This window comes from Calidris pugnax, unplaced genomic scaffold (assembly GCF_001431845.1).
Source record: "Calidris pugnax isolate Ruff unplaced genomic scaffold, ASM143184v1 scaffold69, whole genome shotgun sequence".
NCBI lineage: Eukaryota > Metazoa > Chordata > Aves > Charadriiformes > Scolopacidae > Calidris > Calidris pugnax.
The window spans coordinates 1,089,523-1,117,162 of NW_015090859.1; the positions used below are offsets into that span (position 1 = coordinate 1,089,523).

General features: G+C 44.3%; 1 protein-coding gene across 5 annotated transcripts in view; it reads left to right on the plus strand.

Annotated features, from left to right (window-relative positions):
- Positions 1-3,066: 3,066 nt before the first annotated feature.
- The window catches only part of ADPRHL1 (ADP-ribosylhydrolase like 1), a 34,119-nt gene continuing 9,545 nt past the window's right edge, over positions 3,067-27,640 (plus strand). The window contains exons 1-8 of one of the 5 annotated variants that reach the window (XM_014944172.1): positions 3,291-3,572; positions 7,723-7,887; positions 14,362-14,487; positions 17,044-17,184; positions 20,337-20,464; positions 24,436-24,568; positions 25,916-26,069; positions 26,264-26,810. In XM_014944172.1, coding sequence (XP_014799658.1) covers positions 3,359-3,572; positions 7,723-7,887; positions 14,362-14,487; positions 17,044-17,184; positions 20,337-20,464; positions 24,436-24,568; positions 25,916-26,069; positions 26,264-26,279 — 1,077 coding nt within the window. In that variant the 5' untranslated portion in view covers positions 3,291-3,358 and the 3' untranslated portion in view covers positions 26,280-26,810. Of the gene's footprint in view, positions 3,573-7,722; positions 7,888-13,545; positions 13,684-14,004; positions 14,267-14,361; positions 14,488-17,043; positions 17,185-20,336; positions 20,465-24,435; positions 24,569-25,915; positions 26,811-27,640 lie in introns of those variants that run through there. The other 4 variants (XM_014944169.1, XM_014944173.1, XM_014944170.1 and 1 more) reach the window with 4 other exon arrangements.

Genomic DNA, 27,640 nt, shown 5'->3' on the forward strand with positions numbered 1-27,640 from the left:
AATTAGTATCATTGCTGAAGGAACGATCATGTTGCCAAAGGGAAACCCTTCACTTCAGTAGTTGCAAGGATGCAGCTCTGACAGAAGTTGGATACCCATCTGGTACCAACTCTACTTTTATAGGACAGAGCTCTGCACCCTTTGGATGGGTCAGTTTGCATCGCTCACTCCCAGGTGAAGTACTTGGGGTGTAGTCATCTTCTTTTAACTTAAACTGCTGACGGGCTTGTGTTGACAGAGCAGTCTCAGCCCACGCTACTTCCATCAGTTCATTTATTCATAAAAGACAGCAGTGCCTGTAGAGCCCAGGAGCCCTCTCATGGGCGGTGGAGATCATGGAGTCCCATCCCCTCAGGTGGAGGAGGCAGGTGGAGCCACATTTGCTGAAGGCATGCTCTCATGTTCTCATACAGGGTTTCAAATGCAATAGAGCTGAAACAGCAGTGTGCTGCCACCGACATGGAGAAGTCTTTTCTCTTTCCTGCCTTCCCATTCCTTGTTTCTGAATTCTTCCCATCTGAAACCAGTCATATGTACACTAATGAGAGGTCACCAAAGCTGCATTTTCATCTGATTTAACATTTACCAAACATTTTTTGCCAGGTCTACTTAGGTGTTTTTCCTTTTGTGAATATATATGATAAATGAATACTTACTCATCTTAACGCAGTTATTGTATTTTGGCCGTGTTGTAAAATGTCAGACTTGCATATCTTAAAAAATTGTCTCCTTTGGGGGAAGAAGGTGTGTCAGATATTGGGGTGCCTGACCTACCTCTGCCCAGAAAGCTCACAGTGGCTGAAAGTACTACATGAAAAAATCGTGTGCAATTAACAAATTAAATGAAAGTTAAGTTCTTTGTTGCGTATTCCATTTTGTAGAGTTGAAAAATAGAACTTCACTGAAATCTTCTCTGGGTTTTCAATATAGCCTTGTTTCTAAAGCCAAAGATTTTATTCCTAATTTGGGCTGTGTTACAAGCAGCCAAGTGTGCGTGCAACAGGGTGAAGTCCACGGGAGGCAAAAGGGCAGTGTAACTGCCAGCCACATGCAGAAGGAAGAGATAAATGGAAAACTAAGAATAGCTTTGCCCATTTTCAGGAAGGAACCTTCCATCTGATGAGGCCCTCACTAGCTCTCTGCTGTGCCTCAGCAGGTGATTTCTCCTGTCCTTGCTTGGCGAGTTCAACTTCTTATGTGCTTCCAAACCCTAATGCTCTGAGGGAATAGAGAAGAGGTGGGTGCCGCAGGAGGGTGCACGGGCCTGTGACGGAGACATCAACATCTGTGCTTCTGCCTGGTGTGGCTTTGGTAAACTGCCTTGGCCTTAGTTTTCCATTTCGAGTGTTCACTTCCCGGACGTGCAGAACCGGAGGTAACTCTGACAGTGCATGGGTGGCTCCAAGATTTTGCCCAGGGAAGTGGTTGAGGCACCATCCCTGGAGGTGTTCAAAAGATGGGTAGACATCGTCCTCAGGAATATGGTTTAGTAATTTTTATTTCCTGTTTCTTATTTATTTTTTTGTCAGAGTTAGGTTGATGGTTGGACTAGATGATCTTTAAGGTCCCTTCCAACCTAAACAATTCTATGATTCTAAGATGACCTCTACCTTGCTTAAATACCCCCGTCGTGGGAGGTGATGCCCGTTCCCACAGCCATGCAGGTCAGAGGGGCTGGCATCCTCACTGCTCAGGGTGAGCTGTCTCTAGAGCAGGCTGGCCATGACCCCACTGTAGAACATTTGGCCTTGCATCACCCTTGGTCCCTACATAGTGACTCTGGTATCCTAAGCCATAATTGCCCCTTTTTTGTGCTTTTTTCAGTTCAGACTTGTTCCTTCGTAGCAATGAAGACACACTCTCAGTGTCCTCTTCTTAATACTCAGCACTTCTGTTTACCCCAGTCCTAATCTTTAAAACAAGAATGTACTAATAGAGGCCACTTTCACCACTTTGGCACCTTATTTCTTACAATGTAGAATAGGGATGGCGATGCTGGTCTGTGTTCTGAAGATGCATTAAGGCTTCTTGTGAAGTACTGTGATATTTTTACATATGTCAATAGCTCAGTCCATGATTAACTACTTATTGTTCTGGGTGATAGAAGGATGCATCCTTTACACTGCTTTTCCACCCAAATAGCAGTCAGTATTGCTTTCTGAAAAAGATAAAAGAGCAAAAATCTTTCCCTAGGCATCCTTTATCAAAATTACAGTCAAGCCAATCAAAGCTTTCTGGTTAGTAGCAATTTGTGAGTCTTTGGGACAGCATGGATGGTCGCTGGGAACCATGACCTGAATCAATCATCTCAGCAGGCCCCTTGAAGGAAGATGTTCAGCCTACACAGAGGTGTGTTTGTGGGTGAGACATGTTGAAAAGGCTGCCAGACCACAGAGCCCCTTCTTGCACTGCATGGCAGAAGCACAGAAAGCATCCTGTAGTAACAGAACGAAGCACGGAATTGCAAGGGTATCAAGTTTGAAAGGATGGTATTAATAAAGCTCGGTTCTTACCAGGTGGGATTTCTTCTTCCATGAACTTTCTTAGACTCACAGGATGCCATTTAAATACATCTTTCAAAATAGTTTCCTTCCAGTAGTCCAAATGTGGGCTGTGCCTGATCTTAGGAAAAAGTCACTCTTTGCCAGGGAGTAAGAGGCAGGGGATTGAAGCTGTTTTTTTGCTCAGTGTTTATCCAGGGGGGCGGTGAATTAGCAAAACATTCTTGTCGTAGATGGAACCCAGCAAGAAAGCCGTTAACAAAGTATCACCATCGAGCATAATTAGAAACGGGAGAAGCCGTCTGCATTGACCAGATCTCTTACTGTCTAAACCCTCATTTTAGGGCTTACAGAGTTTGGAAATTCCCTTTTTCACAGGCTTTCCTTCTGACTGCTCCCTGAAGGGGAGGCCAACTCCAGCGTATCAGAAAAAGGGCAGGAAAATATATTAATTTGCAAGTTATTAAATAAATAAACAGCCCAGGGGAGACAGCTGTTTTTCTGGGTGTAGAGTTACTTAGGCTGGGTAGGGCTCAGGATTTCCTGGCTTGCTTTACGCCGGGTTGCAGAAACGAGGCTTTTGCCCTTCCCTTTGCAGGTCCAGTCTTGAGGTTTCATTGACCAAAGCCACTGCAAAATCCTGGGGTTATGAAATATTTCCTCTCCGTCAGGTCCCGGACAAGAGATGGCATCTGCAGAGCCAGAAAAGGAAGTCCTTGCCTTATAGAGAGCGCCCTCGGTGTGACACAATGGCTGATATAAAGTGTCGGGGGAGCTGAGGCAAAGGCAAAGGAACAAAGGAAGATCGAGATTCGGTGGCTTCCTCGGACAAGAGGAAAGCGGGAAGCGTCTCGGGGATGGATAAATTCAAGGCTGCGCTGGTGCTGGCTGGGGTAGGGGATGCTCTCGGTTATCGCAACTTCTCCCGAGAAAACAATGCCTTAGGGGCGAAAATCCAGCAGGAGCTGAAGGAAATCGGAGGGCTGGAGAACCTGGTGCTCTCTCCCGACAAGTGGCCAGTAAGCGACAACACGCTCATGCACATGGCTACGGCGGAGGCCGTCATCACAGGTGGGTACGCCGGGACGAGCCAGCGCAGGCTGGAAAGGGACAAAACCACCGAGCTGCCACGCTTCTTAGAGTAAGCCTGAGTGCTGGGGATGTCATCAGAAAGTGTGTCAGAAATGCCTCTTACGTGACTGATAACGTGCGTTAGCCTGTCTCCTCCCTGAGCGTAATCTTGCACAAACTGGGGAGCTTTGATTTCTTGAACGCGGAGGAGCTCTCCCCAGGTTTTCCCTAGGTTTATGCAGTTGGTTAAAGCTTAAAGACTAAAACACCGCATGTCCAGCGTGACAAAAATAATTGCTAAGTAGACTACCTGCACACCTTAATACGTCAGGGAATAAGATAGCCACTAGAAATTCTTCTGTAAGCGATAAGAGCTCTTCTAAGTACATTTTTAAGATGTTTATGCTCAGAACTCCGGGCTGGAGTAGAGTCACCTTAATGTCTCTTTCAGGCTAAAATCTCAAGCATTGTCTCCTCCTTGCTGCCTCTCGGGCAAAGGGTTGCACCTGCAAGGCCAGAAAGGGAGCAATTTGTGTTCTAAGGAGACCTCTGTGTCTTTAGTCCAAAAACTATTCTAACATACTATGTTAGAATATCAGTCTATCAGTATTAATGGAAGTATTAATGAATGTCTTCTAAAATCACAATAGTTTGAGAGAGAACATTTGGGTTTTCTTAAGGTAGGAATAGTCTTCTGTAAGATGTGATGATATTTATATCGACACCCTACCCATTGGACTAGAGCTTTCTGAGACTGTCAAGATCATCGTCAGAAGTACGCCGGTAGACAGTGACCATTCAGCAATATTTTGATTCTTCAGAACAGATCAAAACTTTTAATCTTTATAAAAATATCCTTGATTTTTCTCAACACGTGTAACACTGGATAGCTAACAGTAGCAGAAGCTCACAATGGAGCTTCACGTCAATGAAATTTCCCTTGTGCTTCTGTTTCACCGTTTTATCTGCCTGCTTCCAATCTGCTCTAAATTTAGTACACAGAGATCAGTTGAAGAGTGTGCTGGACTCTTCATGCTTGGCTATTAGCTAACCAATGGTTTAAGGGGTAGCTAATACACTAAAGATAAGGGCAAGATGTCAGCCTATCAAGAAAAAAGATGACTAACATATTTCTGAATGTAGGCTATGATTAAATATGTATCGTATGTTTCTTGCTTATTGAACTCTCTAAAACCAAACCTTCTGGGTAATCAAGCCAGTTAGACTAACAGTAAAATAATAAATCTTATTTCTTAAATATAGCAGGAGCACTGTGGCTCTAAAGAAAAAAAGTCTCAGCTATAATTCCCATCAGCTGTGCCTATCCTGCACTTTCATTTCCTTGGCCTGATCAGACAAGCTTTTTAAAAAGGTGCTTTTATCGGCTGGTGAGAAAGCAACAAGCTGGTGTGGGGAATTTTAGTAAGAAATCTTCATTTTGTAGTAAGATGGTGGAAAGCAAGTCCTTCTCTCTGCTACCCACCAGGGAAATAGAACCACTCCAGCCCACAGCAGTGTCTCCTCCTGGCAAGGAGAACACCAAAAAGCCACTGGGCTTGGTCATGGCCCTGCCCGAGTACAAAATCACCCAAGTCAACAGGGTGAACATGGGTCTGTGAGGCTGAAGGCAGCTGCCACCAGTCCCAGGGACCTGCCATCCTCATGTGGCAGGGAGCTCTCGCTGCCAGTGTCTGAGACTTTAAAGAATATATAAAGACTCTTCTCAGTGGAGCCCAGAGGCAGGATGAGGGGCAATAGGCACAAGCTGGAACACGGGAAATTCCATCTCAACATGAGGAACAACTTCTTTACTTTGAGGGTGGCAGAGCACTGGAACAGGCTGCCCAGAGAGGTTGTAGAGTCTCCTTCTCTGGAGATATTCAAAACCTTCCTGGATGCGTTCCTGTCCAGCCTGCTTTAGGTGGACCTGCTTTGGCAGGGGAGGTTGGACTAGATGATCTCCAAAGGTCCCTTCCAACCCCTACCATTCTGTGGTTCTGTGACATTGGGTGCCTGAAACTTTACCAGCCCAAAAAAAAAAAAAAAAAAAAAAGGTGAGAATTAGCAATAAAAACATTCCTGTCTGTCACTGCCCTGCTCCCTGCATGTCCCGTTCCCCTGGCTGGCTGCCCGCTGGCCACGGGCAGCACCCCCTGGGTGCATACCTCAGGTACGTGCGGGATGCTTGCAGGCTGGGGTGGACATGCCCAGGGCTTGCCGTGAGGTCCCATCACTGGCGTGCTGTCCTCGGGGGGGGTCCCAGCCTGAGGCTGCAGCAGCAGCCAAGCATGAGGTGGAGGTTTGTGTTAAGGATGGAGGTGATTTTGGCCAGTGTTTTGCTGGCTGCAGAGAGGACATCCCAGGAGCACCGTGGCCAGAAGCAGCAGGGGCTGCTGGCACGGCTGCAGACTGAGCTGGCACACCCCAAATCCACCGTGTGCACAGTCTGAAAGTTTGATCCCACAATGAAGGACAAATGAGGCATCTACTTCCAGTAGGAATCTGTCCCATAAGGAAGGAACAAGACCAGCATCATCAAAAGCAGGGGAACTACCTCTCCTACAAGGAAAGACTTTTCCTCTCTGACATAAACACGGATTTTAAAAAAATAAGAGTTCATTTCTAAATAAAGAACAAGTCCTATTGACTTGGTGTCTGAGATGGCAGCCTGGTGGTGCTTGCAGGAGCCGTGGTGGGCTCAGGCAGCCCGGAGGTGCTGGACTGCAGGGGCTCTGGGGACAAGGCTTCTGCAGAAGCTGCTGGGCGGTAAATCCTGCTCCTGGCTCCCACCCAGATAAACTGACACCTGATTCCTAAATCTGGAAAGAGTCGGCAGCTTGAAAGTATCTTGTTCCTCTAGGATTGTACATGGGATGGCCAGCATAATGGACAGGGTAATTTTTTTATTAAGCAAAAGGAGGGGAATCTTGATTTTACACTGCAGCTTTTTATTCCCCTGTCTGCATAATGGATACTTTCAAGTGGCTCTGGTTTGTGGGGCTCCAAACTTTCTCTTAAGTTAAACTTCTTGCGTGGATGTCAAGATATCACCATCTGTGACAAAATAAGGATATTTTTAGAAGAACTTCCCCTCCTGTGCCATTCAATCTGCGTCAAACCAAGTATTAAATGGGGTTTCTCTAAGTACGTAGAAAAGATATAAATACATATAAAAAACAAAACTTGACAGTCTCCTCAGTTCCCACTGATTACACAGTTCTGACAGGTGCCAGTGGGAGCTTCTCCTCAGCAAGAGCTGAGGGCTCCCTCAAGACCAGCAACACACAACAGCAGCCGAGAGATGCAGCTATACCAAAGAAACAGTATATATTTAACAGGTGGAAGCTTCCTCCAAAGGCAGGACTATAGGCCTTGGTAAAAATAATCTATATGCAGATATTGTTAGTGAGCTTATTCCAGAAATAAATTTATCCGCTGGAAATACTATAGACTGTAGGGATTTACTACTCTAACTCATCTTTATAATCATTTTTATAAAAGCTCGCTCTTCTGGTTACTGTACCAACATAAGATACAGGGATGCCTGCATGAAAGATTTACAAATTTCAGACAAAATAAATACAAAATACGGAATAAAAAATAATGTCACTAATTTGCATTTTTTTTGTTTAATCATACATACATCTTTAAAATAATTCAGTGGTAATTTAAAAAAAAATTTTAAAAGAAGGCTTTTACTTTTAAATTGGATTGGTGTGTGCAGATGATGGCAAAGGCACGGGCTGAGCCAGGCACAGCTGGCTCCACGCGCGCTCCCAGTCCCCACAATGGCAACACACTCACCTTACAGTTAGACACCTCCGTAAATACCTCCCACCACGGAGCCTAAATAAAGCCCCTGAGCAGCTACTGTTGATGAACAGAATGCGTCACCTTTCCAATTAAAGGAATTAAGAGTGGAAAGGAAAGCAGGAAAAGATGATAAGGGGGAGAGGAGGCTGTTCTCCCTCCAGCCCTCCCTCGTGGTGTGTAAAGACGTGTTGACAGTGGCACCAGAAACACGAGCTGGTGTATTGGAAGTGGAAACAGGAACGTTTCTTAAACGCATAGTGAGCTTGCTTGTTTGTTTTCAGCACTCTCTTGCTCTTTTGGCTTCACGTGGCAACCTTCCTTTCCCTCCTCCGAGCAGATTACTGGTGTTTGGAAGACCTGTACCGGGAGCTGGTAAAACGCTACGTGGATGCTATCGACAAGCTCTCGGGGAGGCGGCCAGACCCCGCCACCATTGAAGGCTGCAGGGAATTAAAACCAGACAACTACCTCCTCGCTTGGCACACACCCTTCAACGAAAAGGGTACGGTACCGCTTCCCGTTTATAGACCCTGGCGTAAATAATGCATGCTTTCGGTGTTTGTGGCTGTATGGAGACTGTTTCCTTTTCCCCCCCTGACATCAAAGGCCACTAACCCTGAAACGTTTCCATGTTTCCCTGAGGATGGCAAGAGATCTGCCAGGAATTCCTTCTGTAGGGCACTATGTCCTCTCGTAAATGAACCCTTCCCTCTTTAACATCTATTTAAAGAGACTTTGTTCTTGGCTTTGTGCCTCTGGGTGCGGATCTTTGTCCTTGAGTTTAATGGTTATTTTAAGAAATATTTTCTGCTGTTTTCCGTTTAAATGTTTGTAGCCTTGGATCTTCTCAGTGATGGCAGATGTGAAACAAAAAGCTGAGCCTGTGAAATGCTCTGTGCACCAACGTGTTCACTGGAGGGGAAGCAGAGAGTTGCCTCCAGGTGGAAGCCCTGCTAACAACTATGACTGGTTTTGCTTATAATCCCCAATATTCTTAGCCCTGTTTCTCTGCCCATGACCCTCTCTTTCTTTCTTTTTATGATAATTCCGTTTTATGATGAATTGAATTTCTGCTTCAAGTTAAGTAGAATCATAGTATCATAGAATCATAGAATGGTTTGGGTTGGAAGGGACCTCAAGGATCATCTAGTTCCAACCCCCCTGCCATGGGCAGGGATACCTCCCACTAGACCAGGTTGCTCAAAGCCCCATCCAGCCTGGCCTTGAACACTTCCAGGGATGGGGCATCCACAGCTTCCCTGGGCAACACACATACAGCTGTGTGCACACACACAATCTTGAAAGACTGTACATACAGATGTGTGCACACACACAATCTTGAAAGACTGTAGAGACACCACACCATCAGAGGAGGAGGAGGAGGTAGACCTGAGCAGCCACAAGAGGATGGCAGCTCACACGGACGTTGTGCTGTGCCGGTGTGTGATGCTCTTCCATGGCAGAACGTATTGGCACCGCTCAACAGCATTGCATATTGATCCAACATCGTGGCAAAGACGCGGTGGCACAATGCCATGGCTATTTCTGGGTCTCTGCAGCCAGTTTTCTCTGACACAAAAAGCATCCCTCACTCAGCCCCCGCTTCTCTCAACAGCTGCTGGGAGGGAAAAGGATCCCCTCCCCATTTATCCAGCACTATTAGCCAGGAAGATCTGAGAGTGACCCCTTGGCAGTTGTCATGTGTTTTCTGATTGACAGTGAGTAAAATTTGGTTAAAATGATTATGGGAGCTGGTGGTGGCCCTGAGCAGCTCTCACCACCTCCAGCAGTGGATCCCGGCTGTTCCCCAGTCCATTGCTGTGTTGGAGCCACATCTCTTCTTTTAGCCTTCCTCCTCCCCAGCTTTCCATGATGAACTTTCTTTGGAGATTTTCAAGAACCGCCTGGATGCAGTCCTGAGTGGCATGATCTGACATGCTCTGGATGGTCCTGCTTTAGCAGGGGAGTTGGACTAGATGATCTCTATGGTCCCTTCCAACTCTAAAAATTCAGTGAAATTCAGTGAAACTATTTGCTCTTAGGATAGTCTGAGCTAGAATGATCTAAAATTAATTCTTGCCTTGAGACCTGGCAGCTAAAACCTTCCTTCTCCATCTGATCTGACAAATATAATCCTGAACATCTCAAGAAGCCTTTTTTTTTCACCATGAGAGCAAAAGAACCAGTGACCTGAGGTGGAGATGTTCAGCCTACCATGGGACCTGACACTGCTATGGACATAATTAACTTTTTAATTGAATTTTCATTTCTTCTCAAGGCAAAAACATTCCAAGGGCATTGAATGCCTACAAGTCAGGTAATACCTTCGATGAGCTGGAACCAAAATGCTGGTTTCCTGTGGTCATTTTATCTTACCTCACTTCTAGCAAGAATTAATATGCTAGCCTTCATGGACCAGTGAAATCATAGCTTAGGTAATTTTCCATTGCTTATATGAAGCTTTTCTCTTAAATTCATGTGGGTATAGTCAGCACTCTGAGTTCTTAAGTCAAACTGCCCTGTGTGTTGTCTTTGCCACCTCATGCCATGCTCACTGCCACACGACTACAAAGAGGTACCCAAATTATGTTAAAGGCTGGTGAGATTCCTGTGACCAGCAGAAGACCTGTCCAAGGCTCTCTAGCATCTTCCACTTTAAGAACTTGTTTCCAATTTATGGAATTGATAAGCTCAAGGCTGAAATTTTCACTGTTGAGTGTTTGCTGCTGTTTGTCTGTCAGCATTTGTTTAAATTTTTGATACAGATGAGTGCACTGTCTCTGGAACATGGTAAAAATGTTTTCCTCTGTTGCTAAAAGCTCAGACTGTTCAGAAGAGACATCTTGGACATAAGGTGGTACCCCCTGAGCTGGAGATGTACCTGTGGAGACATGCTGAAGGTCCAGCCAAATGGCAGCTTGGCTCTACCTGTATCATGTGCATTTCAGGCTGGGGCTCCAGCATCCAAACTGGTCTTTATTTGCAGCTACTGGTGCAGCTGTGGGGCTTCCTAGTAGCACTTGAAAGCAGTACCTTTTTGGTGGTGGCATGAAGAAAAAGTATAAGTTAAATGCAGAAAGCTGGAGAACAAAAATGAAGGCTAAGCCACAGAGGGACAGGAGACAAAGGGGCCAGGCTCTAAGTTCTCATGCAGGTCTGTAAGACACGTCCTCTTCAGGGCTTAGCAGCCATTAAGCTGATCTTTATTATTCTACAGATGTAGAGTGAAGAAAAGGACACTGAGGCATTACATACTAAAAGAGAACATCATGCATAAATGAAAATGACGTAATAAGAAAGTGTCAACACAGCTTTTGTGAAAAGAAGTCACACCTCAGAAATCTATTAGAAAGCTTGTGAAATAGCCAAGAAACAGGAGGAAAAAGGAGATGTGAAGGTGGTTTGTTAGGATTTCCAAAAGACATTCAACAAGGTCCCTTATCTAAGCAATGAGGCACTAAGTTGCCAAAGGGTGACAGAAAAGTTATCCTGAGGACAGACAACTGGTTAAAAAACAGTAAATAAAAAGCAGGAGATTGCAGTCTGTCTTCTCCATAGAGGAGGAGGTACTTGTGTCGGACCTCTGTTCTTCATCATGTCCACAAACTGGAAATGCAAATGCATAGTGGGTCAACAAAGCCAAAGTTGTGGAAGAGTTGTGGAAGAGTTGCTACTGTTGCACAGCAGCAGAACCAAACAATGCAGATAAATGAAAAGTCATATGCGGGGGAGCAGGGAGGATGGGATGGACAACACCACAGAGAACACTCACTGTCTCCTCCAGCACAGGAACCAGGGACTTCAAGTGAAAGTAGCAGGTCATGTGCTCAAAGCAACCAAAAGGAAGGGCTTCTTCACACAACGCCTAATGAAGCTGCACAACTATTTTCCAATGCCGATTTGCAGATGCTACAGTTCATGTGACTTCAAAAAAAAAAGGCTGGGCAAATTCACCAAAGGCAAATCCTTCAAGGGTTGGTAAGCAGAAAGGCGAATAACCAGTTGCCTCAGAGAGACAAATTGTCAGCAGTTTAATTAATATGAAGGGGTAGCATCATTGTACTTTTAATTTACTGTTTTTTGAGTATTCTCTCCTTTGGCCACTGCCAGACATCATAAGTTGGGTAGACCTTTGGTCTGATTGTGGAGGACAGTCTTTATGTTTTTACGTCTCACCCGTTACTTGGTCTATTCTTGCTGTCCCTTCATTGATTCACATGGTAGATACTGAGACATGGGAGGTAACAGCTGTTAATCACCTGAAGCCCAGTCTAGGCTTAGTGTTACTCCATGCAATGGCTTAATGCTACTCCATATGATGGATTTTTTCTTTTTTTGTTATGGAGTTTGCTTGTCTAATTCTGCAGCAGGTTTTAATATCACTTCCTAGACTGGAGGAACACAATGAAGTTGCAAAGTCAAGCTCCTTCAGACCAGCAGTCAAAATACTGTAGTCCATTCTCCACTTTGGAGACACTAAGAGATGTTACTCAGTTAGTAACGATGTGTAGCGCAACAGCCTTCCCTTTTGGATAACCAGCATGAATTGTGTCCTTTGGAGGAACCAGGATTGCATGATGGAGAAGACTCGTACCTGCTGCTCTATGGCAGCAGATGGTTTAATGTAGAGTTTGGTCTTGCAAGCAGAAGACATATTATCCCAGTTAAGCTGACTGGTGCTCTGAATTTCTTTCCTGACTTTTTCTTGTTGTTTCTATGTGATTTGAGGGAAAGGCAGACACTTTTATCTGCTCCTGGCTCCTAAATAACCAGGCACTACAGCTGCAGTATATGTGAGGTATGGGAGAAAACGCACCATTTGCAGAACAAGTATTCAGCTTTTTTGTGAGGAGCAGTGGCCAAAGGTGTTGTGGAGAGGGCCCCTTTCACTGCTATCAGAAAGGCTAGCAAGGGATGAGGAAGCAAGCTCTGAGCTTGCAGGGAATAAAATGGTATTTTGCAAAACCTTTCATGTCACATCTATCAAGTGTTTAGCTGTTTTTTGGAAGAGTTATTGCATGCAAAATTTACACATTAGACTTTGAGGGGGAAAGGAAGAAATGTCTTCAGCTAACCTAATTACATCATCTAACAAGAGTGCTCACTCAGGATAGCAGCTCTCTGGGGAGAAGAGCTCTCCTCTTGAAATTCAGATCCTAGTTGGTCTGTATTGCACCTGAACATGCCAATAGGTGGCTGATGTTAGTTTGGCTCAGGCTTCAGTTTGGCTTGAAGTAAATCTTCCTGCCGTCTCCTCTACCACTCTTTGATCACACTCATGATCTTAGGACACCCAAACTTGAGCTCCTTGGGAGCAGCAAGCGGTGCTCCAAGAGAGCCTCAGGTGCTCTGCACCCCCAGCGGGCACAGCCCAAGGGAACAACTGAAGGCTTTTCTCAAGATTGGTGTCTAAAAACCCTGACTCTTGCTCCTTGGCATTGGCTACTTCGATGAACTCTGGCCAATTAATTGCTCCTACTACACCATCATACTGGCTACCTCTACCTCTACCACTCTTTGATCACACTCATGATCTTAGGACACCCAAACTTGAGCTCCTTGGGAGCAGCAAGCGGTGCTCCAAGAGAGCCTCAGGTGCTCTGCACCCCCAGCGGGCACAGCCCAAGGGAACAACTGAAGGCTTTTCTCAAGATTGGTGTCTAAAAACCCTGACTCTTGCTCCTTGGCATTGGCTACTTCGATGAACTCTGGCCAATTAATTGCTCCTACTACACCATCATACTGGCTAATGGGCATACGGCCTTTTTCAGATGCTGCCCATCTGGGAAAGTCATGGAGAATATCCTCCTAATGCAGGTTCCACGGAGGCTAAAATTAGGTGGCATAAATATGCCTCTTATCTTCCAGAGACCATGTAGAGAAATGCTGATTGCTCTTAGCTATACCCAAGGTCACTGGGACGTGTGACTGAGCAAAGACAGTGCTGAAAAATGCCAAGTACTTTGAAAAATCGAACCCTATCCGTCTCAGGGTGGGTGCCTGTAATGAGCTAATGCTTTTTTGGGCACTGACTTACCAGCTGCAAAGAGGAGATAATCACCTCACTGGTGCCTTGTAAAGATAAGCTCATTAAAACTTCTGTGGGATCCTGATATTACTGTGATAAGTACTGCAGAGAAACTCATTAGTAAATTTAACTCCCCATTCATTGAAGTGTTTCAAAGTTGAACACTTGGGTTAGTGCACTCAGGGCTGAGGATTAAAAGAAATACTGAATTAGCTATTCAATGAATAAACTCTGTGCTGCACGAGGCAGATATACTCAAGACCACGCTCAGTAAGTGCAGGCTGTACCATCATGAGTGTGCACACACACACCAACTCCAGGTCGCACAGGAAACCTCCATTCTGACATTGCTTGACTTTGGAGGACTTGGCTCTGTAGCCTTTAGTTTCTTTTTGGACACGTTATTTTTGTATGTAGCAGAAATTATTTTGTGAACTACCTGTGGGGTTCTCTAGGACAAAACGTGCGTTAAAATTGTAAGATCAACTGTGGTACTCATATGAAGTGTTTTAATCATGTGCTTTCAGCATGAAGACGACTAAAATAAACGGGTAGTAAAAGTGCATCTGTTTCTCAAACTTCTGTTTCTAGTGCTGGCGTCTGGAGCAAGCAAAAGAGAGGTGTCAGCCAAGAATGAGTAAAGATGGCATGAAGAGTTTGAATCAAACAAGTGCTGTGAACAAGAGAGCATGCTGCTTTCTGAGCCTGCTATGCACTTCGTAGTACTTGAGAATATTGGGATATACCTGTAAAACCAGAATGCAAGAAGCAAAACTCCACTCAAGAAACTTTCAAAACTTATAACTCGCTTTGTGTGCTAATTTCCCACTCCCTGAGGAATTCTCACACATAGGTTGAATTAATAAAATGTGCTTGTTTCACATTTTATCAACATATTTGGGTATCACTAGTCTCCTTTTAAATGCTTGCATTATCTTTTTACTTTAGGTTCTGGATTTGGAGCATCCACAAAAGCCATGTGTCTAGGGATGCGATACTGGAAGCCAGAAAGGCTGGAGTCACTTATTGAAGTGAGCATTGAGTGTGGACGAATGACTCACAACCATCCTACAGGTAATGTCTGCTGACATATTGGTGCACTGAGGTCCCTAATGATGCTTTGTGCTTCCATGGGAACTAACTCTGCTCCTGTGAATTCACCTGGTTAAATTGCTTCTGCTTTGCAGACTCCAAGGCCTTGGTTTGAATTTTGCTTGGGTAGTCTATACATGTATACATTACTTACATAATCTTACGTATTTGCTTGTATATTACACAAACAGCAGCCTCAGGAGTAGGAGTTTTCCCTCCTAGAATCCCAGTAATTAAACACAACCCATCTTGTCAAAAACATATTCATGTCACTTGCATAGATCATATTTTAGGATTTATGTACATTGAGATGACTCGCTGTTATCATGCAAGTTTATGGTTCAGGGGATAATATCATTTCTCTCTTGATAGGTTTTGTCATACCCAATCACTATAGGTAAAGGTAGAAAGCAAAAAAAATCTAGCTCTGCATATTTTAAGACACAATCTGAAACATTCTCTAAACAAAACATAAACAAGTAGATTTAATGTTTTGAATATTTGCATCTGTCATTCTGATATTCTATGCTATGTAAGCGTGAATTCATTCTGCCTGCTTTAAACAGGAATAAACAAAACCATAATGAACGGTGACATTCAACACGCTCAGTGCTTCGAAGCAGTCAGAAAAGCCATCAGGATGGCATAAAATTAGAGGAAAATAATTCAGAACAAAGCAGGAAGTCTCATTAAGCCAATATATAAAGTCCATGGCACATTAGCAGCAACAAGACTGCTTGCAAATCTGGGTCTTCCACCTCAGAAAGGACTTACTAGAGCCAGAAAATGGCAGCAAGGAGCATCCAGGTCATCAAATGCCTTCCTTACAAGGAGAAATTCCACCCAGAAGGAGCTTTCAGCTGGGAAAGGAGTGACACAGTGAGGAAGCGGGGAGGAGAGGGGTGGAAGTGCCACCACGGACCTCACTACCATCCTGAAAGGTGCCAGGGAAACGTCAGTTGTGATTCTCATAACTCAAAGACAGGGGAAACCCAATTGACATGTCAGTGAGGACTGAAACAAAGAGACAAAGGAAATGCTTCCCTGTGTCGTGCGTAGTCAAGTTGCAGAACTTGCTGCTACAGGCAGCTGCAAAGTCCACAGATACGCCTGGGTTCAAAAGGGATCAGGCAAGCGGACAAGAAGGGCTGTTGCTGTTAAAAGCAATCAAGCTGTGTAATTAAAATTGCCCTTAAGCTAGTCCAGAAGCTCTGGGGAGCAGAGCAGCCAAACCAATTAGGCTCACTCTGTACTGGCATTAATAGGCAGAGCCAGAAACCTCGGCTGGGGCTTGCTTTCTTCCCTGATGAGGGGCAGGGGCTATATGAGGGCTTCCAGGAGCAAGGGGAGGGGGTTACCTGGGGAGAGGGCAAGAAAAGACTGCCAGTCCCCCAAAAACCTTCTGGGCATGCCCCAGCCCCTATCACCCTCTTCACCACCCATTGCCCCCTGCTAGTCCTTTGCTTCATCCTCTAAACCCTCTGCTGCCATCCTCATGCTGAATGTGACACTCAAGGACCTTTATGGCAATTGGGTTAGATGCTGTCTATCTGAGTGAGACCCTTTGAACTGTCTCTACCTGCTTTTTTTATTCTTCCTGAAAACATCTATGACATCCTGGGTTAGACATGCCTTCGGCCTGACCTGGTATTGTAGGTCTTATGGCAGAGAGAATGAGTAATCCTTTCTTCTGGACTTGTAAACTCCTAAAATAATTTGGTTTTACCTTCAGCAAAACACATGAAGTTCATGCTTACCTCTACGCATGAGTGAACCTTTTGGACCCATGCACCAAGAGAAGCACATGCATCAATACTTTGCTCACCTGGGGCTTATTTAAATGACTGGGTTGTTTTCCTAACCTTCTTTTGCATGTTGCACTGGGTGGATTTTGTTGCCCTTGACAGATTGCCAAGATTGCCTTGACAGGCAAATATGAGAAATGATCTCCTCTGTTTCTGACGTCATGGAAGTGTTGAGCGTCTGTTAACAGAAAGTTCATCTTAATTATGTTCGTATCCAAAATGGAAGACCTAGCTAGGCAGGCAGATAGCATGTGCTACTTGGAAAATTGCTTCTTTCCTCTAAGGGGACATGGGCTTGTCCCCTTAAAGTGAGCCAGAAATAATGTTAGATCTGACAACCCCAGCACTTGAGCTGGATGACTCTGTCAGCAAGGTGATACAGCTTGGAATTGAACCACTTTCTGCAAGTCAGTTATTTCATGTGACTTCAATTAGAAGATTTTCAGTGTTACATTATTGGATGATGTTTATTTTTGACCCCTACCTCAATTTCTGTCATGTTACATCACTGAGAACAGAAGGTCCCTTCTATGTAAAATAAGTTGTAAACCAACGGGCCAAGAATCTCTACATGCCACGAGCCAGCCTGCAAACAGGCGGAGGTAGGTTATGTACATTCGTTAATCTGCCCAACAGCCATGAGGCATTCCACTAATGATTTTACAAAGGACACGGCAAGGATGGTAGGCGCACAGACCCCGAGTTGGTAATCTCTGCTGTCTATGAATTCCAGGCTTTCTAGGGTCCCTATGCACAGCTCTCTTTGTGGCCTACGCGATACAAGGGAAACCCCTGGTGCAGTGGGGAAGAGAGATGATGAAGGTTGTGCCGATGGCTGAAGAATACTGCAAGAAGACCATTCGCCACATGGCAGGTAATGTGTCTGAATCAAGAGTTGTTTTCTTAAACGTACGTTCAGTTAGAAAGACACTGAAGAAACACCACTGCCCAGTCTCTCAATTTTTGCTGCTTCTCTCCCCCCTCCCTCAAATCCACTGGCTGTCCTCCTGCTTTCTCTGCCCAGACTATAAGCTCTCTGTAGGTCGTTCCACCACCTTCTACCATCCATTAGGTGCCTGGCACATTGGTGGCAAAAATACAAAGAGGAATAGCAATGATAATGCCCTCCTGCAGTTTTATTTTTAGGAAGTCTTCAAAGATTGCTGGGCAGGGGGGAGGGAGGAAATGGTATTTAGCAGGTTATTAGGCAAAACAACTGCTGAGATATAAATTATTCAGCTCCTTTCCACCAATTAGCACAGTCCAACATTTTCCATAAGAAAACCCACTGATATTCCTCATTTTGCCAGGAAAAGTTCACCCGCAGATACCTCCTGACCAAGGCTTAGCTTTTGGCCACAAATTCAGATTCGACTTGTTGCTTTTCTGAACAAATACTTAGGACACAACCTGTTGTATCCTTGTTTTAAAACAATTGAGTGTAACACAACTATTGAACTTGATATTGCTACTTTACTAATGTATGTGATCTTCAGGGCAAAGGTATTTTAGTCTCCTCTTGCCAGGGAGCATTGCATTTGTAAGGGAGAGACCTGCCATGGACAGACGAGTATCGTTGCATTAAAATATGAAGGAAAGAGGTTTTTCTGTTGATCTCAAGGCACAGCTATTGAGATAGATGGGATTCAGTGGAAATCTTTACTCAGGAACACTCAGGAATGAAGATTTACCCGGGAAGGGAAGCCGACGCTGCTTTAAAATCCAAGAGGAGCCCCAGGGAGCCTTCCTGAAAGACCCCGCGTTTTCGTCTGCGCCTCATTGCGCACCAGGATTTTTTTAGCCAAGACCTATGAGGAGCAGGTGCAGGATTAGTGTGAGCGAGCTCCTCTCTGAGTGGCTTTGCAGCAGGTCCCTGTCACTCCACCCCAGCAGGACCCCTCGGCGTGGAGGTATGCGCGTCGGGCTCCTGGGGCACGCTCTCCGGCCAGTGCCCGTATTGTTGAGCTTCGTCCTAATTTGGTAGCGGGAAAAGTCTCCGGCATTAAAGTTAAGCTCCTTGGCCGGTGAGACGCACGGCAAAGAAGTCCTGCCAAACAGAGTCCTCCAGTTTTAGAAAACTCTTTTTTAGCTGCATTATCCCCCCTGGATAACAAACACAGCGTTCAGTCGCAGCGGGCTTGACTCAGCAGCCTTCCCTGATATTCAGTTGCAACTACTGGCCAGATAGTCCCAAGGATGGACCTCAGGCTGGGCTCAAGGGATGGGGCAGAGCCTCTCTGGGGGTTGGTGTGGGATTTCTGACCACACTGCAGGTCATCCACGCAACCAGAATCGCCTACAACTCCTTGATCCCTTTCCAAGCCTGCTGCTGGAATAATGACGCTTCCTTGCTTGTTGAGATGCTACATGTAAAACATTCATTTTTGAGGCATTCTTCAACATTACTTTTTGAGGCATTCTTGTTTTATAGTCATGGGTAAGTAGGAAAAAAAAAAACCAAACACAAAGAAAGAAGCCTGTCAGGTCACCTGCATTTTTAAAAGATGTCTTGGCACCAGCTGGTGTCAGTAGTTTACTTCAACCGACAACGTTGTGTGATTATTTTTTCTCAAGTTGCTCTTCTTGGCCTGACGGCTGTGAGTGCACTTCCACTCTGTTTTTCTAAACACCCCCTCTTTTTTTAGGGTTCTAATGAACGTCTTCCTTGTAATCAGGCAAAACTGGGGCATGGACTAAGGAAAAGGGCAGCTGGGCATTCCCAGGTGTATAGGGCCAAGTGGTTGAAGGGTCATCCCTTCAACCTGGGGCTGGGATAGGTTCATACCGTTCCCTGGGGCTGGGGAACCAGCAACCTTGTGAAAGTATCAGGTCCTACAAGGCAGCCTGGATTTTTTACCATGGAGTTGAACCGCTTTAAAAACCTTAATTGCCAAAGAGGATGATCTGTATGGCATTTTAGGCAAAGAAGCAAAATCAGATTACATCCTTCAGAGAAACAGTTTGCTTGTGTCCATGCTCCTCAGCCACTTGCAGAACACAGCTGAGCAATATCAAGCAGGGCAGAGACAGGGAAAAAGCAGCAATGCTTAAATTTATTTTAAACTGTACACCAATAGTCCTACACTGAATTCCTCATTCGCCTTGGCATACCTAGAGGTCTTTCCTGTCTCACTGATTTCTAATTCCTTGCCACATTGGCTTCCCAGGCAGAGTTTCCCTCAGGCCTCAGTTCTGCAGATGTGTGTGTATGTGTGTGCTTAACAAGTCAGGGTGACTTATGTGCCTTTTTAAGCCTTTAAAAAGAGCTTGAACCGGAGCACTGTCTTGAAAATATACTGAATTTAGTAAGATTATTCACACGTGCAAAGATAAACTTGATTGCAGTTGCTCTTCCTAAAGTGACAGAAAAAGGAGAAAGACCTGTGGTTCTCAAAAAAGGCCTATTTGTACGGACACAGATTGCAGGTGTGTGTGTTATTTATCCCTTTTATTACATTTAATATGTATTATAAGCAAATGGAGATCTTGGTCTTTCCTGTCTGCCTTTTCCTGCAAAAACACACAGAAATACTGTGAGAACAGAACACAAATACTGGAGAAATTATGTAAATATGAACTTGTAGCTAAGGTAGAAGGCAATTTGTATTTAGGACATGCAAGCACTTTTAGATATTCTTTAATCAGAGTGAAGGAATATAAAAATTGGCACAGAATTGATTTTTTCCCTTCTTTTTGTTGACTCTTATCTTTTTCTTGGAGTGTGCTTCAGTAAGTTCTCTGAAGATCTCATCTTGATGTATCTTAATGTAATTTTAATATACCATAAAAATAGCATAAGATTCTGAAAATACTGAATTCTTTCTTTCACATCTTGTGTTTCCAGTGGGATGTCCCACTTCATATTAAAATGCATACTTAGTACACATGCCTGTTTAATGTATGTTAGTGTAAAATACACAGTTTTTCAGATCTATCAATGTTGTAATTTTCTTTAAAATTTATTTAAGTAGAAGTGAAAATGTTGCCCAGATTAAATACTACATCATTAATTTCTTTTGCATTCAGAGTACCAGGAGCACTGGTTTTATTTCGAAGCCAAGTGGCAGTTTTATTTGGAGGAGAGAGAAATCAACGAGGAAAACCAGAATAAACCTGTCTTTCCAGACAACTATGACGCAGAGGAGAGAGAAAAGGTAACTGCAACTACAGAAAGCGCTCGGAAAGGCTCTGAACGGAGAGGTGTATTTTCAAAGAGACACACCAGTATTTTTCAACTGTTGCCATTGCCAGAGCAGTCAGGAAGTCTTTAGTCTTTTTCAAAAATTTTAAGAAAGAAAAAACAATTCACATCCTTGGCTCAGGTATATGTTAATGTAAAAAAGCAGTTGTCACCAGTCCTGGGGTTGCTGCAATGGGAGAAAACAGTGCAGAGAGGTGGACCTAATGCTCAGGGGTATTGAGGCCCAGAGCAGGTAGAGAACTTAAGCCATCGCTATTTGAGGGTTGGAAAAAGCAAACATCTCACCGGGGGGTCTCATTAGAGCCTAATGGAGCTGTGGCCCGAGTCCCACAGAAATCCTCCTGGGTACTAGGAGCTGGAGTTGGTTATAGTCCTTCAAAGAGAAGACAGCCATCCTAAGCAATATTCTGCCAACACAGGCTGTGTCCAGGCTCGTTTTAAATGTCTCAAGAGATGGTGTTTCACCACGTCCCACGGGATACTATTTTATAGCATACATGATCTTTCCTTTGCCTCATGACTTCTGGTTATATCTTATTAACTCAAGAGAAATAACGTGTCTCTTCTTCCCTGGTGTTTACAGCTTTCTGTTACGTGCTGGCACCTCTCAAAGCTCTCCACTTAGCAGCCAAGCAATAAGTATGTGGTTCTTGTCACCTTTTCCCATAAATCAGTCCTTTTTTCCAGACTATTAAAGCACAGTTCTATTCTGAGAAGTCACTTTGTATATTTTAGGTGCTCATTTATGCAGTGAAACGTGCCAATGGAAGATAGATTGACTGTGGATAATAAGAAATTGCTCACTCTGAAGATAAAGCATAGATCTCCTTCCAGTTTTATTAGTAACTTGTGGTTTATATAGTAACTTGTTACTAGTTCTTTGTTCCTTCCAGTTATATGGGAATCTCAGCAGAGCTTTAAGAGATCAAACTCAACAGCATTTCCCCATGATTATTTAAAGAGAAAATTGCATGAATTCCTACTGCATAAACAAAATTGATGTTTGTTGCCCAAGACCACCCAGTTTGGCCTATTGAGCTATTTATTTTGATGCATAAGAAAATAAATTGTTTCTTCACCCTCAAACTCCACCAGCAGCCAGAAACCACAGCCTGACAGAAATTGAGAGACTTAATTTGCTTATAAGCTGAGGGGGCTTATAGCCATGGAAAGAATTAATGAGGAGAACATAACCTTTTTCCTGCCTTTTTCCCAGGAGTGCTTTTCTTTGCACTCCCTCCAAACTGACTGGCCACTTGTGTCTGGAGGTATAGCCAATTCCCTTTCTATAGGCAATTAATAAAGCGTAAATATCTGGCTCCACTCTTGCCAACAGGTGTATGCATGTTCCTGCTCGACCAGGAACACCTTTCTGCAGGCACATTACCAGCTGTGGGAGCTGTGGGAGTGAAGCCCTCATACATGGCTTGCATTGATCTGAGTACATTGCAAAGGCAATTTCCCTCTCTGAAAAAAATTACACCTTGAAATGCTAAGCAGCAAAGGTATTCTGTAGCAGCAAGTATACAGCTGAAATTTGGGGATAACTAGAAATGGGGGGATAAAAGACAAATTACCCCTTCTTGAATGTGTAAATACAAGATAGGCCAATGTAGGGTAAATCGTTTTTCAGTGATACATGTTTTGAACATGTGAGTTACACAGCAAGTAGGCAGAAGCTGCCCTGTACTCGGTATCAGCCTTGCTTCTGCAAATAAATCATTTGCCCACTCACTTTCTGGGGATGGGCATGGCCTGTGACAAAACGAGTGAGGAACCAAACCAAAGCCATCCAGGCCAATTAGACTCTGAGGATCTTGTCCCCTTAAGATGGAGCTGCTTAAACCAGCGTTGAGAAAGGACACAGAAAGGGAAACAAAATGGATGGAAAGGGAGTGCTAGCCGGCAGCGGGTCAACTCCTGGAGGGTGAAGGCAGCAGAGGCGGCTCTAATTACTGACTGCAGGGGTTTACAGCAAGGAGGGGAGGTGTGAATTACCTCCAGGGCTTGGCAGCAGCTCAGTGCCTTCAGCAGGAGGGAGGGTGAGTGGTGTTGACACCTCCATCCAGGCACTCAGTGCTGCTGCTCCGTGCCCACCCGGCAGAAAGCTGGGCTGGTGGCACACCGCAGGGCTGCACTGCGGCCCGGGAGTCAAAGGGAGGTCACCCTTTCAAAATGTTTGATAAATGCTGCCTTGGTGCAGTTAAGTCCCCCTGGGCTCGGTCCCCCAGGACAGCAATCCCTGGCATAAAGTTGTTTCAGCAAGGAGGGATGACATCAGAGGTGTGCAGAGCATCACTCTCCTTAAGGGCTAAATGGAGCGATACTTGAGCTGCCTGCCTGAGCACCCAGAATAGCACCTCCACCCTGAGTCCTCTTGCCTTTGGTAGTGTTACACGTGGATCAGTACTGCTCCACCAGCATCCAAACCCCAGCAATAAGGTGGGAAGTTTTGCATGTGTCCTCTAAGGACAGCATAACGACATGAATACGCTCCCTAGATTGAAAAAATAAAATAAAATAAAATAAAATAAAATAAAACAAAATAAAATAAAATTAAATTAAATTAAATTAAATTAAATTTAAAAGGCAAGCAGCAGAGTGAAGCTGAGTCCAACTTTGCCTTGGTGTGTGCAGATAAACCACAACTGAGTATGTAACGGTTGAGGTGAAAGGGAATAGATGATAGAAATGCAAACCCTTCATACATGTTGAAGGAGCCAAGAATCAGCCAGACAGCAACAATTCAACTCACCATCATGTAACTCCAGGGAATAAAGCTGCCCATTTCCTTTAAAGGAAGGTATTTTTTTACTATAAATGTATCAGTATTGAGTTCATTTGGGGATTTCAGGCAGGAAAAAGTGAGTCCTGGAGGTACCTCCTCTTAAAGAAAATCTAGTTTTCCTTTGCAAACCTAAATGTGAGGTTTGGGGTGTTTTTTTTTCTTCTTTCTTCTCTTGGGGTAGAAAGGTTTCTGGCAAGCAGCAGAGTGAATCTGAGTCCAACTTTGCCTTGGTGTGTGCAGATAAACCACAACTGAGTATGTAACGGTTGAGGTGAAAGGGAATAGATGATAGAAATGCAAACCCTTCATACATGTTGAAGGAGCCAAGAATCAGCCAGACAGCAACAATTCAACTCACCATCATGTAACTCCAGGGAATAAAGCTGCCCATTTCCTTTAAAGGAAGGTATTTTTTTACTATAAATGTATCAGTATTGAGTTCATTTGGGGATTTCAGGCAGGAAAAAGTGAGTCCTGGAGGTACCTCCTCTTAAAGAAAATCTAGTTTTCCTTTGCAAACCTAAATGTGAGGTTTGGGGTGTTTTTTTTTCTTCTTTCTTCTCTTGGGGTAGAAAGGTTTCTTACATTTGCAAATTATTTTCCCTCTTGTTCAATAAGTGCTTGTGGAAGAGGAGAGAAAGGTTTTGTCAAGAAAGTGTCATAGAAGGGGGCTTGAATTAACATAGTCTGAATTTGAGCCCCTAAAGAAATTACTGAATATTTTTACCCTCCACGTAAAACTTGGCTAATTGAAACATTTGCTAACAAGTGACAAGGGGACTTGAGAATATTCCCAAGAGCCAGGAAGAGGACTGGCAAAGTCAGTCCTTACCCACTCTAATTTTTTTAATAAAAGGGAATTTCTGGGGTGTGAACTTGGAATCTATCTTCATCTACTTTTTGGCATTCTTGCTTTATTTACATCAAGTTCTTGGCCTGCTGAAAATTTGGTGTGTTAAGCTGGGATGCAGGCTTACAGCTGCTCCTCAGGGGTCACCTGGGCTGTGCCAGCTCATCCCATGCTCACCCTTCCCCTGCGAGATGAGTTATTCCCACTAGCAGGGGAGAAGCCCCCCGGCACAGCCCTGCATCCTTCTTTCCAGTGCCCAACCCTGACACCACCATCTCTCCCACAGACGTACCGGAGGTGGAGCTCTGAAGGCCGGGGAGGGAGACGAGGCCACGATGCCCCCATGATTGCCTACGATGCTCTGCTGGGCTGTGGTGGAGACTGGACGGAGCTCTGCAATCGTTCCATGTTCCACGGAGGTGAGGACCTGCATGGATCCTGTCCCCAGCTCCCTCACCGAGGTGGGAGAGAGCCCTCCTGGCCGTCGGCTGCCACTGTTGGCCAATCTGCCATGCCGCCCATTATACCTCCACCCCTGGTTTTACACCCAAAACCCCCTTCTTGTGGTGGCAGCTGCCATGCAAGTTGTTCACACTGCTTTTCAAATGTTGCTCCAAGTCTCACGGTTTTGAGAGGTGCATAAAAAGTAAAACCAGGTGTGACTTAGTAAAGGGCTGGCATCTTCCCCTACCAAAATCATTGAATCAGAGAATAGTTTGGGTTGGAAGAGACCTTTAAAGGCCATCTAGTCCAATCCCCCTGCAATGAGCAGGGACATCTTCAACTAGACCAGGTTCTTCAGAGCCTGGTCCAACCTGATCCTGAATGTTTCCAGGGATGGGGCATCTACCACTTCTCTGGGCAACCTGTGCCAGTGTTTCACCACCCTCATCATAAAAAATGTCTTCCCTATATCTAGTCTACATCTTCTATCTTTTAGTTTAAAACTGTTATCCATTGTGCTGTCAAAACAGGCCCTGCTAAAAAGTTTGCCCCCATCGTTCCTGTAGGCCCCCTTTAAGTACTGAAAGACCACAATAAGGTGTCCCTGGGGCCTTCTCTTCTCCAGGCTGAACAACCCCAACTCAGTCTGTCCTCACAGCAGAGGTGCTCCAGCCCTCTGATCATTTTTGTGACCCTCCTCTGGACGTGCTCCACCAGGTGCACATCTTTCTTGTGCTGAGGACCCTAGAGCTGGACAGATGGGGTCTCTAGTGCCTTTGGCACATAGTGAAACCAAGAGAGCTAATTGTCCCTTGCTGTAGAGCCCTACAAACCCATGGGCACCACAGGGAGCAGAGGTGACACCCTTCAAACCCAAACCATTCTACGTTTAAAAGCGCATGCCGTGCTATGCCATGCTGTGCTACCAGGAAGGAAGGTGTACTCTCTAGTTCAGGACATTTGCCATGTGATAGGGACCCCTGGAACTACTCTTCTCTCCTTTTTCTCCTAGCAATGGCTAGCTGTTGCAAGAGCTATTATTAAAAAAAAAAAAAAAAGCCCAAACCAAACCAAATAAGCTCCTAGCTCAGGAGGACACGTCACCGAGGTGTCACCACATCCTTGCCTCAACATTGCTCTCTCCCCCAGGGACCCTCACTAGAGGCAGGACATGGGGTGGTGAGAACCTTCGAGACTGAGCCAACATGCCCCCACCATGCTCCAGCAGCAGCATGGTATTTCCTTCCCTATGCAGCATGGGTTTTGGTTGTGTGTGGGAAGGTGACTCTAAGAGACCATTCCAATTGTGCTTAAACCTGCAGGAGAAAGCGCGGCTACTGGGTCTATCGCTGGTTGCCTGTATGGCTTGGTTTATGGCCTAAGCAAGGTCCCCAAAGGCTTGTACCAAGACCTGGAGCAACGGGAGAGGCTCGAGTACTTGGGAGAGAATCTTTACCGACTATCCATGGAGGAAAAGTAATGCGTTTTCTGCCATTTTCTCTTTCTATAGAGACTATATCAAACCTTGTAGATATAACTGACTGACGTTCATAGCGAAGGAGTTAGCCAAGAGTTAGTCTGACAGGCCGTACGTAGATCGTGTGCAAGCAAAGGTAGCTGAATTATCCAAGACTGGTTAGATATTTATGGTCTTTGTGGTTTTTTTACAGGTGTAAGGATTTCTGAGTATAAAGAGTGCTGCTTAAACCAGTGAGATAATTTCAAATGGAAAAAAATAAATAAAACCTCTTTTCATTGACTTCAGTCTAACTTGCTATAATACCACTTCCTTAACAGACGTGACCAGTAATTACACATATGAAATTAATTTTCAGAACTAATGCTTTCCTGCAAAACTAATGGTAGCATCCACTTATGGGGATATTCTCTGTATATTTGACAATCCTCTCACTACTGCTGTTTCTCCTTGTTCTCAAATCTAATGTGTCTGTGACACTTGTAAATCTAATGTCTCACGGATTAGCTTTTAATGAATCACTGATCCCTGCATCAGCACTGTGGTGCAAGGTAGTGTTACATTAGAAGCTTCCAGAAAAGGAAAAGCCAACACTAAAAATACCCACAAGGAACAGCAAAGCATCAGTGTGTCTAAAATTTCTGAATTACACTTTTATTATTCTTCAGTCTTCAAAACAAATGTGTTTTTTTAAATATAACTGGCTGAAATATTTGTAAATAAATTGATCTTATACTATTTTCTAAGCATCATTCTTTATTTTTAGATTGAACAGATTATATGTTGCTGTATCAGTGTCAGAATTTTTGGCTGAGGTCTTCAAGCAGTTGTAATAGGTCAACAGTCAGGCTGTGATGCATTTCACAAGTCTGAACACCACAAAAACCCCAGAAAGAAAACAGTTACAATAGCTTTACCTTTTTTCCTCTTTCTTTTTTTCCATTTCCCACTTATTTCCCTTTTCCCCTTTTTTCCTTTTTCCTCCTGCCTTGCCTCACCTCGTTTTGCCTTGCTTCCCCTTGCCTCTCCAACTTCAAATTTTTCTTTTTCTTTCTCTTTTTCTTCTTTCTCTTTTCTCCTTTCCTTTCCTTTCCTTTCCTTTCCTTTCCTTTCCTTTCCTTTCCTTTCCTTTCCTCTCCTCTCCTCTCCTCTTCCATTTCTCTTTTATTTTTCAAGAAAACCAACAAACTATGATTCAGTGAGAAGTTGTATATAACAGACAAAGTAAACAGTAGACCTTGGTGAAGGAAATTCTGTTGCACCTGCAGCAGCACGGGCAGAAATCTGGAATTCTCAATGAAATAACACAGAAGAAGTGAGGGTAAAATTTGTCCTTGGTGTTTAACCACACAAGTTCAGAAACTGAGGTCTACTTAGCACTTTCTAATCTTCAGCCTGAGTGATTGCCTCCATGGTGTTGGTTTCTCCTGTCTTTCTCCAGCTGTTGAACTGCATTTTAAAAAGATAGCTAAAAATACATAAGTACTTTCCTAGCCCTTTTTCCATGTAAACAATTGCTGGAATCGTCACTGGGATGCTATGTGGCAGAAAGAGGAGCAGGTGATCCTTG